General features: G+C 40.7%; 1 protein-coding gene across 12 annotated transcripts in view; it reads right to left on the bottom strand.

Annotated features, from left to right (window-relative positions):
- The window catches only part of foxp4 (forkhead box P4), a 371,685-nt gene that overhangs the window by 58,314 nt on the left and 298,166 nt on the right, over nt 1-15,205 (bottom strand). For all 12 annotated transcript variants that reach the window (XR_011358475.1, XR_011358476.1, XM_069941845.1 and 9 more), the window contains 2 exons: nt 1,870-1,957; nt 144-227 (listed from right to left, as the gene is read on the bottom strand). Coding sequence is in view for 10 of the 12 variants with exons in the window: in XM_069941845.1 (XP_069797946.1) it covers nt 144-227; nt 1,870-1,957 (172 nt within the window). In the remaining 2 variants the exon portion in view is untranslated. The remainder of the gene's footprint in view (nt 1-143; nt 228-1,869; nt 1,958-15,205) is intronic.

Genomic DNA, 15,205 nt, shown 5'->3' with positions numbered 1-15,205 from the left:
AGATTATTTCCCACATTTTCCCAGGGATCAGAAGTACATTGATTGTGAAACATATTTGCTGTGTTCTGAGATGATGAAGGGTGCTATAGAAATGAGAATACTTCTTTATTTTAAAGTTATCGTGATGTGGTTACAATACTCACAGGCTGGGCGAAAGGCTTTGGGTCTGATGGCCTCATGTGCAGGTGAGCCATCATGGCTTGAAGACGTTCAGTCTCTTTTGATAGCTGTAGGAAGCAAGAACATTGATTAATGTGAAGAATTCCCAAGACATTAACACATGATTCTCAAGATATAACAGATAAAATCTTAATTTAGACATACAGCAGTAACAGGCCCTTTTGGTCCATGAGCTCATGCCATCCTATGACACCCAATTGACCTCCAACCCTCTGGTACATCTTGAAGGGTGGGAGGAAACCAGAGCAACCGGATGAAACATAAATAGACACGGGAAGAACATACAAACTCCTAACAGGCAATGCGGGACTTGAACCCTGGTTCCGATCACTGGCGCTAACTGCTACGTAAACCATGCCACCCACTACACTAACCATGCTGCCCAGAGATGTGAGAAGATTATGGTGAAGATTCACCAAATTTTTAACAATAGTATGGGTACAGTTACAAAGGTTGGATTGTAAAACTGGAAATGTTTTTGCATTGGGAGGATTAAAGGTTAAGGGAAGGTCCACATGAAATTCTCAAGACATTAGAAGTTTTTGAGTGGTTAAATGGGAAACATTGTTTCTTCTGGTTGGGAAAATAATAACAAAGGTCCTACAGACAGAAGGAGGAAGAAATTTTTTAATTGCTAGAATCTATTAAGACTGCAATATAATTGTAATATAGTTTAGAAGGGACCTATCAATCTCTTCCTTAAATACACCCAATGACTTGGCCTCCGCAAGTGCCTACATCAACAAATTCCACAGATTTACCAACTTCTGGGTGAAGAAATTCCTATACATCTCAGTTCTAAGTGGACACCCTTCATTCCTGAAGTTGTGCCCCCTTGTCCTAGACTCTCCCACCATGGGAAAGACCTTTCTACATCTACCCTGTCCATGCCTTTCAACATTCAAAATGTTTCAATGAGATCATTCTTCTTTCTCCTAATTCCAACCATTTCAGGCTAAGAGCTGTCAAACACTCCTCCGTATGATAACCTTTTAATTCCCCAAATCATCCCAGTGAACCTCCTTTGAACCGTCTCCAATGTCAGCACATCTTTTCTTAAATGAGAATCCAAACCTGTGCACAATACTCCAAGTGAGGTCTCATCATTGCCTTATAAAGCCTCAAAATTACATTCCTGCTCTTATATTTCTTCTCCAGTCTGCTTTTTGTGTTGCCTTGGTTCATCAACAAGCCAGGTATACCAACCAAGGAAACATTCTGTATTCCTCTCCGAATCATCCTCAGAGGTTCCACCAATAAGAATCCGGATTCCATGTGGGACCCTACCTCAGCACAACTTCAGCACAGGACAGTCTTCAGTCTCCTAAAATAACCTTCTTTTCTTATTTTACAGTAGCATAATTCAACAGGTCTGACTCATGTGAAAGATTTTACACTGGCATCTGATCAGAACATTTTACAGGGAAATGAAATTTGGTTGATAATGAATTTAATAACCTTCTTCAGTTGTATAATGCCACAATATACTATCTCCACCTCCTACTACCTATAAGGCAAGATGGTTACAGCTTTGATCTTTGTGGAGAGATTAAGATCTCTGGGGTTTGGGTGATGGTTGGATCGGAAGAGAAGGATGGGTTCCATTATTGGACAGGGCAACTGATGTCCCATTTCAGTTTCACATGCCCAAAATGAAACATTCCCACATCGTGTTAAAAATATACTGACCTGAATTTCAAGTTGTTGGACAACCTGCATCTGAACTCGACACTGAGCGGTGCTCCGATCATCGAGGGCGTGTTCACTGTTGAGGTGCCTAAAGGAGAGAAAAAAAAATCACAGCTTGAAAATGCTAAATTGAAACATTTCTCTAGTGGCACCAGCAGGTCATTTTTACTTAAGAGATACAGCACAGTAACAGGTCCCTCTGGCCCACAAGGCCGCGCCACTCAGTTACGCCGATTTGACCAATGAACTTACTAATCCCTTCGTACATTAGAAGAAATCAGAGCACCCTGAAGAAACCCACAGGTGTGGGGGGTGGGTGGGGGGGGGGGGGGAGATGATGTACAAACTCCTTACAGACAGTGGTCTATTCAAACCCAGGTCACTGGCACTGTAATATAATTGAGCAAATAGCTAGGCCAAGAATGAAGACAAAATGACAAACTAACAGCCTTTATCAAGTTCATTCTCTCTTCCTTTAGATATATTTTTGTTTCTGTTAGTAGGACTGTCAGGACACACACTGCCAAAGAGTTTTCAAGGCACATATGGGTTGTCGGGAATAATAATTTGTACAGTAGTTGCCCAGCAAGCATTTTCTGGGGACAGTGTGATGAGCTTTTATTTTTGCTTTGTACCTAACTCATACTGTAAGCAGGATGGGCAGTTTATTGCTGATCTTGTAATGTAACTAGAACAGATAATAACAAATGAACCGTATTGAGAATTTCAACCTAGCACTGGAGGAGGTTTTTCTTAAGGCTTTGGGACAAGCCGAAAATTACTTTTCCTTAAATAAATATTCTGAAAAATTCTGAAAAATATTTTCAAAGCAAATGTTTTCTACAAACGCGCGAGGTTACAGGAAGTACGTCTCCCAATTGGTGATGATTTTGGTTGAAGCTGGTTTTGAGGAAAAGGTTGCAGGTAAAGTAATGGGACAGTAACAAGACAAGGACTGATAACATGGCCCATCCTATTCAGACCATCCTGTCTTGAAAAGACCCGAATCACAGTGCTGGATATGTTACATAGAAGTCCAGGCTAATCATGTAAAAAATGCGATACGTCACTTTGCGAATTTCAATGTACAATAAAAACTAAAATGAATGATTAATTTCTTCTGGGGAAAGAAATAACTCCTTTTCTTCCAGTCTTGCCTGGGTTGATCAGTGGCTTTAATTCCATATCAATTAACTGACTTTTCACTGCATTCTGAGCCAATAGTAAATATATATTCAGGGAATCAAGGAATATGTGTTAGTCCAGGACTGTGGCACTGAGATAAAAGATCAGCCTATAACGTCGGTGACGTTTAAATAAAGGCACTGTTTGACCTGCTGAGTCTCTCCAGCATTTGTGTGTTTTTTACAATGTAATTGAATGTTGGAGTCAGCATTAAGAGCTAAATGGTCTTTCCTTCCTTCTCCGACATGTTTAAGCTGCAGCAACAATCTAGAAAACTGGAAGAGACAACAAATGTTGGTTTTGTCAGTAAAACTGGCATCTTGAGAAGGTGTTCTTAAGAAAACGATCTTCTTTGCAGATGGAAGAAGATCAAACAGACTGCAGGAAGGGTCAGCAAGGGCTTGATTGGAAAGAACTCATGTGTAGATAATCTGCACTTATGTTTGGTTCAGTGGCTGCTGTTAGTTCCAGCAATGCTTCTTCAACAGATTAACCTTGCAGCATCCACTGAGCACTCTGCCCGGATGAAGCCTCACCAAATCTATTAGGTTTAATTTTGGACTGCAGGATCAGGTCATTCATCCCCACAGCATGCTCCATAATTAGAGCATAGGGAATTTGCTCATGGTGGAGGAAGTGGAAGCTGAGCCAACACCCCACCCACCCCCCACCTTCTTCCCCTTCCTGCACTAAAGTGATCAACTGGTCATTATCTCAACATTGTTTATGGGACCTTGCTATCTACAAATTAACTGCTATGCTTCCTTTGTTAAAACAGTGAGTACTTTAAAGAGAAGAACTTAATTGGTTGCAAATGAAAGTTGAAAAAACTTGCACGTGATGGATACCTGAAATAAAAACAGAGAATTACTCTTTCCACAGATGCTGATTTTGATCTGCTGATGTTTACGGCATTTTTTAAATTCTTATTTCAATTAAATGCAAAGTGCTCTGGGTGTTCTGAGCTTGTCAAAAGTACTGTTTATGAATGACTATTTTCATTCTTTACCCGAACAAATGAATTATTTTTTTTTAAATTGTGATGTAATAATGTACCCATTTAAAATTGTAGCACAAGACACTTTTCTTTCTCTATTATTGCATACATTTTAATATTGAAGCTGGCTGGTTCTGTAGAACCCGGGAGAAACATTATGCTTTGTTTGTTCACTTGCAACTAAAGTTCCTTTGTTTAAGGTTTAAAGGACAAAATCATAAAATGATGTGAATGATGCCAAAATTAAACTAAATCTCTTCTGCCTGCACACGGTTCAGACCCGTCCATTCCCTGCACACTCATTTGTCCATCTAAAAGCCTCTTAAACGATATCATCATACAACAGAAATCGTAAAATCCAGATTGCTCGGGGATGGGGACGGTCCAGATTTTCAGATTTACCTGTTTCTCGGATAGTACTTTTAAAATTCAAATTTAAGGAGGAATAAAGAAGAGATCAAGAGGCAAATTTTGATAGTTTATTCATTCGCAAAAACAGCATGCTTCATTTTTTGAAACAAGTAGATTTATAGAACAAGAAAGTCAACACGACAAAAATGAAAACATAATATTTTTGGCTACAAAAAAGAACATGAAATTATGTTTAAGAATGAACATTCCAAAGAAAAATACGGGATACAAATGAATTACTTTGTGATAAGATTACCTGAATTAAGCAAGGACGCTTGTTGCTGCTGTCCATCTGTGGCACTTACGTGTGCGTGCACACAAAAGCCCACTAAATTTTTAAAGTTTGAAAGCTTTTGAAAAGTCCGGATTCTCAGGTGCTCTGGATTTTTGGATTTCTACTGTATAGGCTTCCACCATGACTCTGTTCCAATCCGTTATAGAGAATTAACAATGGGATACAAATGTCTGTGTCTTTTTTCTTTTCTCCTTTAAGTGTACATTTGCTTGTTTTCACCATTAATGTTAACTTAAATGATCACTTTGTTTCCTTGCTGGCAGTAACTTTCAGTTCCAAGTAAAACAGGAAGAATAGTTCCTCCTCTCAAGTAGATATTGGGCGCAGGTGATAGGGAAATTGAGTTTTCTACACACTGTTTAATTGCATAAGGCCTCCAACCAAAACAAGTTGTCAGCCAACACTACCCATCCCACTTGCCACCTTTCACTCCCACCTCCACTTCTTTTTAACTGAAACCACTGGAAATAAATGTGGAGATATAATATTGTGATTAATCACTATCTTCTCTCTGATATCTTCATTCTTATAGTCAACCTCTTGCAGCATTTAGCTTGACAAGCGTCAGAAATCATTGCCTTGAATTTGGGATTAGGAATAATATGGGATTACAATCTGGATTTAACTTGGACTTCTGAAACTCATGTTTATGGCTCCAGATGTAAACATTGGTGTCTAGGCACATCCCTAAATTAAACTCAGGCTAATTCTGTCCAATAATCAGTTAAGAATAAAATCTTAGAGAAATTTTGAAACCTGAAAGGCCAGGACAGAGAAGAGGTGTCAAGCGTGTATCCCATGATAGGAGAGTCTAGGGCAAGAGTGCTGAACTACAGGATAAAAGGGTGTCAATTCAAAACAGGGCTGCAGAGAAATTTCTTTAGCCAGAAGGTCATGAGTCTATGGAACTTTTTGCTGCAGGCAGCTGCGGAAGCGAGGTCGTTGGGGGTGTACTTAAAGCGGAGCTTGGCAGGTATTTTATTAGGCAGAGCATCAAGAGCTAAGGGGAGAAGGCTAAGGAGTAAGGCCAAGTGGGAGGATGGATCAGCTCATGATAGAATGGCAGAGCAGGCTCGATGGGCCGATTGGCACACTTCTGCTCCTATACCTTTGCGACTTTGTGAAAATATGTTGTGGGACTGGAGTCACGTATTGGCCCAGCAGAAGTAAGACTAGCAAGATTCTTTCTCTAAAGGACATTTGTAAACCAGTTGGATTTTTGTGACAATTTGATAAGTGCCCAACCACTTCAACAATAACAATTTATTGAGAGTTGACTTCAAATTTTTGGATTGCTCTTTTGGGATTTGGACTTCAGTTTCCAGATCATGAGACCCGTAAAATGATAACCACATCATTATACTCTTTTTCCTCTAAAACCTTTTTTTCTGTCTCAATTTTAAGCTACCCTTTCTACAGTCAAAATTGCAGACCTTAATCACAGCTTTCCTGGAAAGTTTTACTGCGACAGAATCATTTTGATGCTTGTTGGTGTGTTTTCCTGAGCAGAGAGGTTTTATTAAAGTGACGAGTTTATGGGCAGGACTTGCTGCCTCAACTGAGAAGAGAGACATACAAACCAATTTCACTGCTCGTTATGCAATGATTATCTTGCCATTATGGGATAGTGAAAACATATCCCACAGAATGTACAGAAACATATGGTATGAATTTGGCTAATTGACTGATTGTGGGACTCCTACTCACAGACTGTCTGACTTGCAGAGTGAAGTTTCTTGCAACCACTTTGAAATGGCCTGGTGTGTCACATTAGTACTGAGAGCTATTTGCTTGTGCTTTCCTTCAGAATTCCTAATGATTGCTTGGGTGATACTCTGTGGTTTCTGGGGAATATTTTTTCTTTCTTTTCTCCGACCCCTCACCATCTGCAAGGCCAGTAACTTCATAACAATGATGTCATCCAGAGATTCACAAGGGAACTGATAGCTTCTCTTGGTTTCTGCCTGTCATTGGTGATTAAAGAAAAGAGAATGACCTCACCCATTCCTCTTAAACAACATTGCACAGCTTGCCTCTGACCATAGGTCCTGCTAATTTATTTCTTTACCTTGAACAATGGAGCACTGTCTGTCAACATCACTAAAAATGTAACCATGGTTCAAACCCAGAACTTGAATAACACCATGCAAACACAATAAATATGACCCCACACTACTGTGAGTATTGGTACAGGAGAGTGTACAGGAGTGTATTGGTACAGGAGTGTGTGTGTGTGTGTGTGTGTGTGTGTGTGTGTGTGTGTGTGTGTGTGTGTGTGTGTGTGGAGATTGGATGCATGAGAGAGAGTGTGTGTGTGTGGAGCTTGAATGTATGAGAGAATGTGTGTGTGTGTGTGTGTGTGTCTGTGTGGAGATTGGATGTATGAGAGAGAGTGTGTGTGTGTGTGGAGCTTGGATGTATGAGAGAGTGAGTATATGTGTGTGTCCGTGGAGCTTGGATGTATGAGAGAGAGTGTGTGTGTGTGTGTGTGTGTGGAGCTTGGATGTATGAGAGAGAGAGTGTGTGTGTGTGTGTGTGTGTGTATGTGTGTGTGTGGAGCTTGGATGTATAAGTGAGAGTGTGTGTTGTGTGTGTGTGGAGCTTGGATGTATGAGAGAGAGAATGTGTGTGTGTCTGTGTGTGTGCGTGCATGTGTGTATGTGGAGCTTGGATGTATGAGAGAGAGTGTATGTGTGTGTGTTGAGCTTGGATGTATGAGAAAGTGAGTATGTGTGTGTGTCTGTGGAGCTTGGATGTATGAGAGTTTGTGTGTGTGGAGCTTGGATGTATGAGAAAGAGTGAATGTGTGTGTGCGTGTGTGTGAGTGTGTGGGTGTGTGTGTAAATGTGTGTGGGTGTGTGTGTAAATGTGTGTGAGTGTGGAACAAGTGCTTATGGCATTAAAACAACAAGAAACTGCCCATCACTATTATTTTGTGATTCATTTCCCTCCTCCCTCTAGTTTAGGTGAAGTCTTGAGCTAAATTCCATCATGATAACTCAGATGGATACAACAATGTACAATGCACAGGAAGAAGAACTTTCATTGTCCATCACTTATTTTGTATTTGTGAAGTGAGAGGTTATCTGTTTTCTTCAGCTCAGCAGATAGATGGTGTCTGGTGAAGGAACATCAAAACCAGAGGGGTCAGGATTTTACCTGATCAAATGGCTGATATGTTCAGGCTGGGACTGTGTCCATTCAAAACTGAACTTGGTGGTGACTGTAGGCATCAAGAATTGCAGCTTCAGGAAACTCAAGTCAAAAAAGTAAACTCCCGGAAGAATCAGCAGGCTGCACTTCATCAATAGAGGCTAAATAAATTGTTTCCATTCAGGTCAAAACCCTGCTTCAGGAATGAGAGTGCAGGGAGAAGGCAATCAGTGGATTGAAGTGTGTGAAGAGGGTATGAGACAGAGTTGAGTAAAAAGTAGGTGGAAAACAATAACTGATGGAATTGGGTGGGGGAGGAAAGGGGGAGGGTAAAGCCAGAGCTGAGAGCTGATAGACGTAACCAGATAAGGGAAGGATGATGGGCAGATGGAGTTCCATCTATCACCTACCACTCTGTCTCTAACCTTCTCTCCTCACCAGGCCTCATTTACTTTTTTATCTATTTTAATGTTTTCACATAGCGAATGGTGGGTATATGGAATGAGCTGCCAGAAGAAGTGGTAGAAATTCAATTCTTAAAAGACATTTGGACAGGTAAATGGATAGGAACGTTCAGAGAGGTATGGGCCAAGCAAAGGTAAATGGGAATAGTTCAGGGTAGCACCTTGAGTTGTACAAATGATCTGATCATGCCATGTGACTGACTCATCCATCACCTACCTGTCTTAAAATTCCCCCTCCTCCAACTGCCCATTATAACCCACCTCCTCATCTGGTTCCACATCTCACCTTCTAGCTGTTTCCCGCCCCCCTCCCCCCACATTTCTATACACTGACCCACAATGTTGACCATCCTTTTGCATCCACAGATACTAAATGTCCCACTGAGTTCTTTGAGGTGGAGATTGTGTTCCTGTGCACTTGGCCTCCACATATACCGGTTGTGATTTCACCCTGAATTGGTTAGACTTGGGCAGAGAGAAAACAATCTTTGTTATTTCTGATTTAGTGTAGATAAATGTGTGCAGAATTGATTAAAGTTTGGATCTTATATCACCCTGGAGCCCATACTAACGTCTCAGAATTACCTATTTATTGTGGCCCAGTTAGAACCTAAATTAACTACTCTACTTTCTTAACATTCTTTCTGTCTCTCCTTTAACTCCAGTCATGACCTCCTGCATATTCTTATCCTCATGATATCCCCAATGTGAGGAAATGAAGACTGCACATATCCTACTTTAGGTTGCAATTCAAATGTGGGTGGTTTATGCCTTAATTTTAATTTAATTTAGACGTAGAGCACGGTAACGGGCCACAGTCTGCGCCACCCAATTTTAACCCAGTTATCCTACACCTCCCCCCCCCGAACATTTTTGAATGGTGGAAGGAAACCACAGTCCCCTGGAAAAAAACCCACACAGATGGGGAGAACATGCAAACTCCTTACAGACAGCATGAAATTTGAACCCGAGTCACTGGCACTGTAAAGGCGTTGCACTAACTGCAACACCAGCTGAGCTGTCTCAGCCTCACATCAATAGAAGCAGGAGAAGACCATTTAGTCCTCAATAACATGTTTGGCCATTCAATTAGTTATGTATCTCAATCATATTCATCCCTCTAAGCTCCATGACTTTAAAATATGTTCCCCTAACAAAGCTTGCTTTACTTTCCTCAGCTTTTAACTAAATTATTGGCCATAGAATGGAGAGGAAAAGCATACTGAGGGTTAGGTTATCAAACTGTTTCTGGCATGTTCGTTTATTTGTAAAACTCTGATCATTTTAGTCAGAAGAAATGTCCAGTGTGTTTACATCACATCTTTCGACAGAACTGCCTCCTTTTATCAGTCCGTGTTATTTATCAATCCTCTCAAGCATCAGAGACTGGGGGGGGGGGGGGGAGAACAACACTTTCCTTTGATGTCTTTTCCAACAAGTTAGGAACAAACGGATCTAATTGCAAATGAACTAATTAAAGTAAACTGGTGACGGAGCATGAAAACAATTTTGTGTGACCCTCACTCCTGCTATCTGTTGCAGTGAAATGTTTTTGTCACTAGATAGAGGTTAGCGAAACACGATAGGCTGCAGATGTTGTGATCATAGCAAGCACACCAAAATGCTGGGGAACTCAGCTGGTCTTTTCAGCATCTAGAAGGGCTCAGGCCCAAAACGTCAGCAATATATCTTTGTCTCTGAAAAGAGCGGCTGAGTTTCTCCAGCATTTTGGATGGTTTACTAGACAGAGGTCAACCAGTCACACTGGGAAAGAAATGAGCTACAGTCTCAAGCTTAACCGATGGCTGTTCCCTCTGGCAAACGCTCCCTCACCACATTAGGGTGTAACTCAGAACTCAGGCATATTTTAAAGCAGAGACTAATGAAAGAGATTAAAGACACAAGAGACTCAGATCCTGGGATCTGGAACAAAAAAAAAGACAATGACCCAATGGTCCAGCACATAGGTGTGGAAGTCATGGGTCTTGACCCGAAATGTCAACCATTTTTCTTTGCTTCCACAGGTGCTGCTGAGTAATTCCAACAGCTGATTTTTTAGCTAACTAAAGAGAAGGTGGAATACCCCCTCTGCCCAGCCATATCGTCCCGGGCATCTCTATGTGCTTTCAATTCTTACGATGTTCAGATTCCTGAATTTTCTTGCTCTAGTAGTATAGGTCACGCCTTCAGCTGCCTCAGTTATAAACTCTTGGGATTCCTTCCCTAAATCTTTAAATTAAAAAAAAATTAGATGTACAGTGCGGCCCACGAGTCTGTGCCGCTTAATTTAATCCCATTAACCTACAACCCCCGGTATGTTTTGAATGGTGGGAGGAAACTGAAGCCCCTGGGAAAAATCCATGCAGATACAGGGAGAACGTACAAACCTCTAAACCAGCACAGGATTTAATCCATGGTCTTGATCACTGGGACTGTAAAGGTGTGGCGCTAACCGTTACATCAACTATGCCACCCCATTTTATACATACAGCACAGTTTAAGGCAATTTCGGCCACCCAATTAACCTCCACCCTGGTACATTTTGGAATGGTGGGAGGAAACCAGAGCCCTCAGGGAAACCCATACAGACACGGGGAGAACGTACAAGCTCTTGACTGACAGAGCAGGATTCGAACCCCGGTCCTGATCGCTGGTGCTGTAAAGGCGTTGTGTTAACCGCTACACCAAGCATACCGCCCATCTTCCTGCTCCCCTCTCCTCCTAAAGCCTTCCATTTTGGCCAGTCTTTCACTTTTGCTTGCTGTGAACATATTGTCAGTCAACTAATCGACAAACCACCTGCATATTTGTGGTGCATTAAAGATATTCTTTGTAATCGAAACCCTTTCTAACTAAAATTTAAAAAGAAATAACAGCAGTTATACGATCCCTGGATATCCCAAAATGTCAGGCAATCAATTAAGTGCTTTTTGTAATGGAAATACTTCTGTAATGTAGAAAAAAATGGCAGACACTTGGTAAACAGCAATCTCCCAAAAACAACAACAGAGCAATGACCTGGTTGTTTGCACATCTGTTGCTGTTTGAAGGATAAAAATGGAAGTAAAATAACTGTTCGGGTTTTCTTTGAAACAACACTACTCAAGAATGCAGACATGGGGTACATGAACTAGGAAGACAAAGTCCCAATTGCTTTCCCACATACAAATCTGATTGTTCAATCCACTGACAATAACCTCATTGTTTGATGGAGCTTTTCACATGCCCAATATTGTCCCTGTTTTGCAGTTCGTAGAGCTGCTGTCTTGTAGATTCAATGACCCAAGTTCAATGCTGCCCTCTAGTTCTGTTTGAAAGGAGATTGCATGCTCTCCTAGGTGCTCTTCAGGTGCAAAAACAATACTGGAGAAACTCAGGAGGTCAAGCAGCATACTTTATATAGCCAAAATAAAGATACCTAACAAACATTTTGGGCTTGAGCCCTTCATCAAGGTGAACCTTAACGAAGGGATCAAACTTGAAATGTTGATTATGCATCTTTGCTATATAAAGTACGCTATTTGGCCTGCTGAGTTTCTCCAGCGTCGTGTTTGTAATTCAACCACGGTGTCTGCAGATTTTTGTGTTTTGCTTCAGTTTCCTCCAGGTGCTCTGCTTTCATCCCACATGTTATTTGCCTCTAGTCTGTAAGTGAGTGGGAGAATCTGGGAGAAGTTGATGGGAATGTGGGGCATAGAAGGTTGAGAGTGGATTTGATAGAGGCATTTAAAATTGTGAAGGGAATAGATAGAGTGGATGTGAATAGGCTCTTTTCCCTGAGGGTAGAGGAGATGGGAACAAGGGGTCATAAGTTGAAGGTCAGGGGGCAAAGCTTTAGAAGTAATATAAGAGGATGCTTCTTCAGTCAGAGTGGTGGCTGAGTGGAATGACCTTCTGGAAGAGGTCGTTGCGGCAGTCAATTCTGTCATTTAAGGTTAGATGAGTACCTGGATGTGAGGGGGTTGGAGGGTTATGGGCAGGGTGTAGGTAGGTGGAACTAGTTGAGTTTCACATAAATTGGTGCAGACTAGAAGGGCCGATTATGGCCCGTTTCCGTACTGTAATTATAATTATATGGTTATAGAAATAAAATGGGATTGGTGTAAGATTAGTGCAAATGAACACTTGATGATCATGGCAAACTCCACAGGCGAAAGGACCTGCCTTCGTGCTGCATCGCAGTAAATCTTAATCATGCTCTTTGAGTGACATAAGATCAACAGATGAAAGGGCATTTGAAAGGTGGGATAAGGAGGAAAAGAGGCAGAGATATTTAGAGACAAATTTGTAAGTCCCAGGGCTAAGGTAAATGAAGGCACACCTGTCAAGTATGGAAATGAAATACAGTAAAATCACTGTCATCTGGAATTTGAGGAATCGGCAGCCTCAAGCAACTGGTTAAAAAAAAAATGAGGAAAATAAAGAGGTAAAAAATACAAAAGTTTAAAATTAGCATTCCCTAGTTTGCCAATCCACGCACCACATACAATCACAACAACCAGCACCTTCATTTAACTGGCACCTACTTTAAGAAGATTTATAAAATCATGAGGGGTAATAAGGTGTATAGTCACAGTCTTTATCCCAGAGTTAGGGGCTCGAAGGCTAAAAGGCATAGGTACAAGAAGAGAAGCATATATAAGCAGAGAGCTCAGGGTTCACTTTATCACCTCAAAGGTGCTAGATACCAGGGGTTTTATTATAATAAAATGAATCCTAATGTTCAGGTGTAAAAAAATTCATTTTCATGCAATTGCATCAAATTAAAGTTGATCAACTTCACTCATACACTTCCCAAAATTTTAAGAGCTCATGTTTCAAAAGTATTTTTCAGAGTTTCTATTTATGAATAATAATTTGAACAAAATCCTGCCTTAATCTAATGTACCTTGGGAGAAATGCCATGTGAGCAGTGGGAATCAATTGACACTCTTTCCAGGAAGATTTTTTTTAAATTTCCAGAAAGTGAATCACAAGATTAGACAAAAACTAACGCAAGAACCCACAATAATCAGTGAATCACAGGGACAGATATGGAAGAGCATTAACATTGGTTTTAAAAACATGCCAAACTTGTCTGGTAAATCGGAATGGTTCAAACCCACAGAATTATATTACAAGGTCAAGTATTGAATTGAGTTTTATCATAGACTGTTAGAAGAAAAAAACCCCACAAGGAACATCTCAGCTGTTCACTTACAATTGTTGTATGGTGAGCTCAGAGCAAAGGCAGCAATTTGGTAGCTTCATCTTAAAAGCATTTCTCTGCAACCGTGAACTCATTGCATGATTTTCAACCTTTTCATAAGGCAAAGTCAGAGTCACACACAACTAAACAGCCGAAGCAAAATGTCAATTAGTAACACAAATGGATATAAAGCTTTTACGAAGGTATATAGAGAGGTAATAAGCTGGCAAGATGGAGACAATTACAAGGAAATGTAGCTATATGGTTTTTTTTTAAAAACAGAATGGTTTCTCCATTACAAAAATTGCCATGTTTTCGGAGATTTGGGTGTCTTTGGCAAATTAACAGAAAATGTTAAGAAACTTTCAGCAAGAGGCTCGAGAGAGAAGTGGTACATCAGGCACTGTTGAAAGGGGTGAGAGTGCAGGAGTTAGGGAGTCTATCCAAAAACGGACACAGGCTGTGTCAGATCACACCTAAGAATTTCATGACTTTGGTCTCCACACCTTAGGACGAATAGAGGCAATGCATTGAAATTTCACTAGATAAGAATACAGTCTTCCAAAGGGTAAAGTGCCAATAGTGTCTGCAATTTAGAATAAATTAAGGCATTTCTGTTGAAAAACAAGGTTTTTTTTAAAGAGGATTTAACAAGTAGATTCTGGTCGGCTATTTCCTCCAGCAAAAAAAAATGTCTTGAACTATAGGATATACTTATAGTCTCAGGAGCAGAGGTCAGTTATTCACAGCTGAAATGAAAAGAAAAGGCCTCACTCAGTGAGTTTGTGATTCTTTGGAATTGTCTATTCAAGATCTCTGTTCCAGAGACTGGATCGGATGGGGATTTTATTCTTTGGGGGCATAGGAAGCTAAAATGCAAGTTGATGAAGATTTATAAAATCATGAGGGATAATAAGGTGAATAGTCACAGTCTTTATCCCAGAGTTAGGGGCTCGAAGGCTAAAAGGCATAGGTACACAGATGGAAAATGGCCCTGTTGATCAAGCAGCTAGAGGAAGTGGCACAGGCAAGTAGAAAGATTTTTAGACGGATGCACAGATAAGAGAGGTTTACAATGGTATGGGCTGAACACAGGCAAATGGGACTAGCTCAGGGAGGCTACTTGCCTGGCATGATGAGTTGGGCTACAGGGCCTGTTTTTGTGTCTTTCTCTCTGTAGACACACAAGTCATTAACTTTATTCACAGCAATAGATTTTTGAAGCAAATGAAGACTTTATGGGTATTATTGAAAACTAGAAGAGCATCATCTTAACTTCCACCTTGGCATTTTGCAATCTTCTGGAATGATCATCGAATTTTCCAGCTTTGTTTAGATATACATGGCCCATGAGTCGGAGCCCAATTATACCCAATTAACCTACAACCCCCAGTATGTTTTGAACGGTGGGAGGAAACTGGAGGAAACCCACAAAAGTTCTTCCTATTTTCGTACTTATGCCTCTTGGTCAGACCATTACATATATGCTTCTTACCACCTGATCTGCATTAACCAATAGTCTTTTACTCCTAAAGACCGCATGCCTTACATATCATCCTCCCAACCCCAGCTCCGCTTTGAAAACTAACACCTCTCTAGCCTTCCCCCAGTTTCGAGGAAATATTGCTGACCTGTTTACTCTT

This window comes from Narcine bancroftii, chromosome 5 (genome assembly GCF_036971445.1).
Source record: "Narcine bancroftii isolate sNarBan1 chromosome 5, sNarBan1.hap1, whole genome shotgun sequence".
Classification (NCBI taxonomy): Eukaryota; Metazoa; Chordata; class Chondrichthyes; order Torpediniformes; family Narcinidae; genus Narcine; species Narcine bancroftii.
The sequence above is the reverse complement of the archived record's forward strand: the minus strand, read 5'-3'. Positions and strand labels throughout refer to the sequence as shown.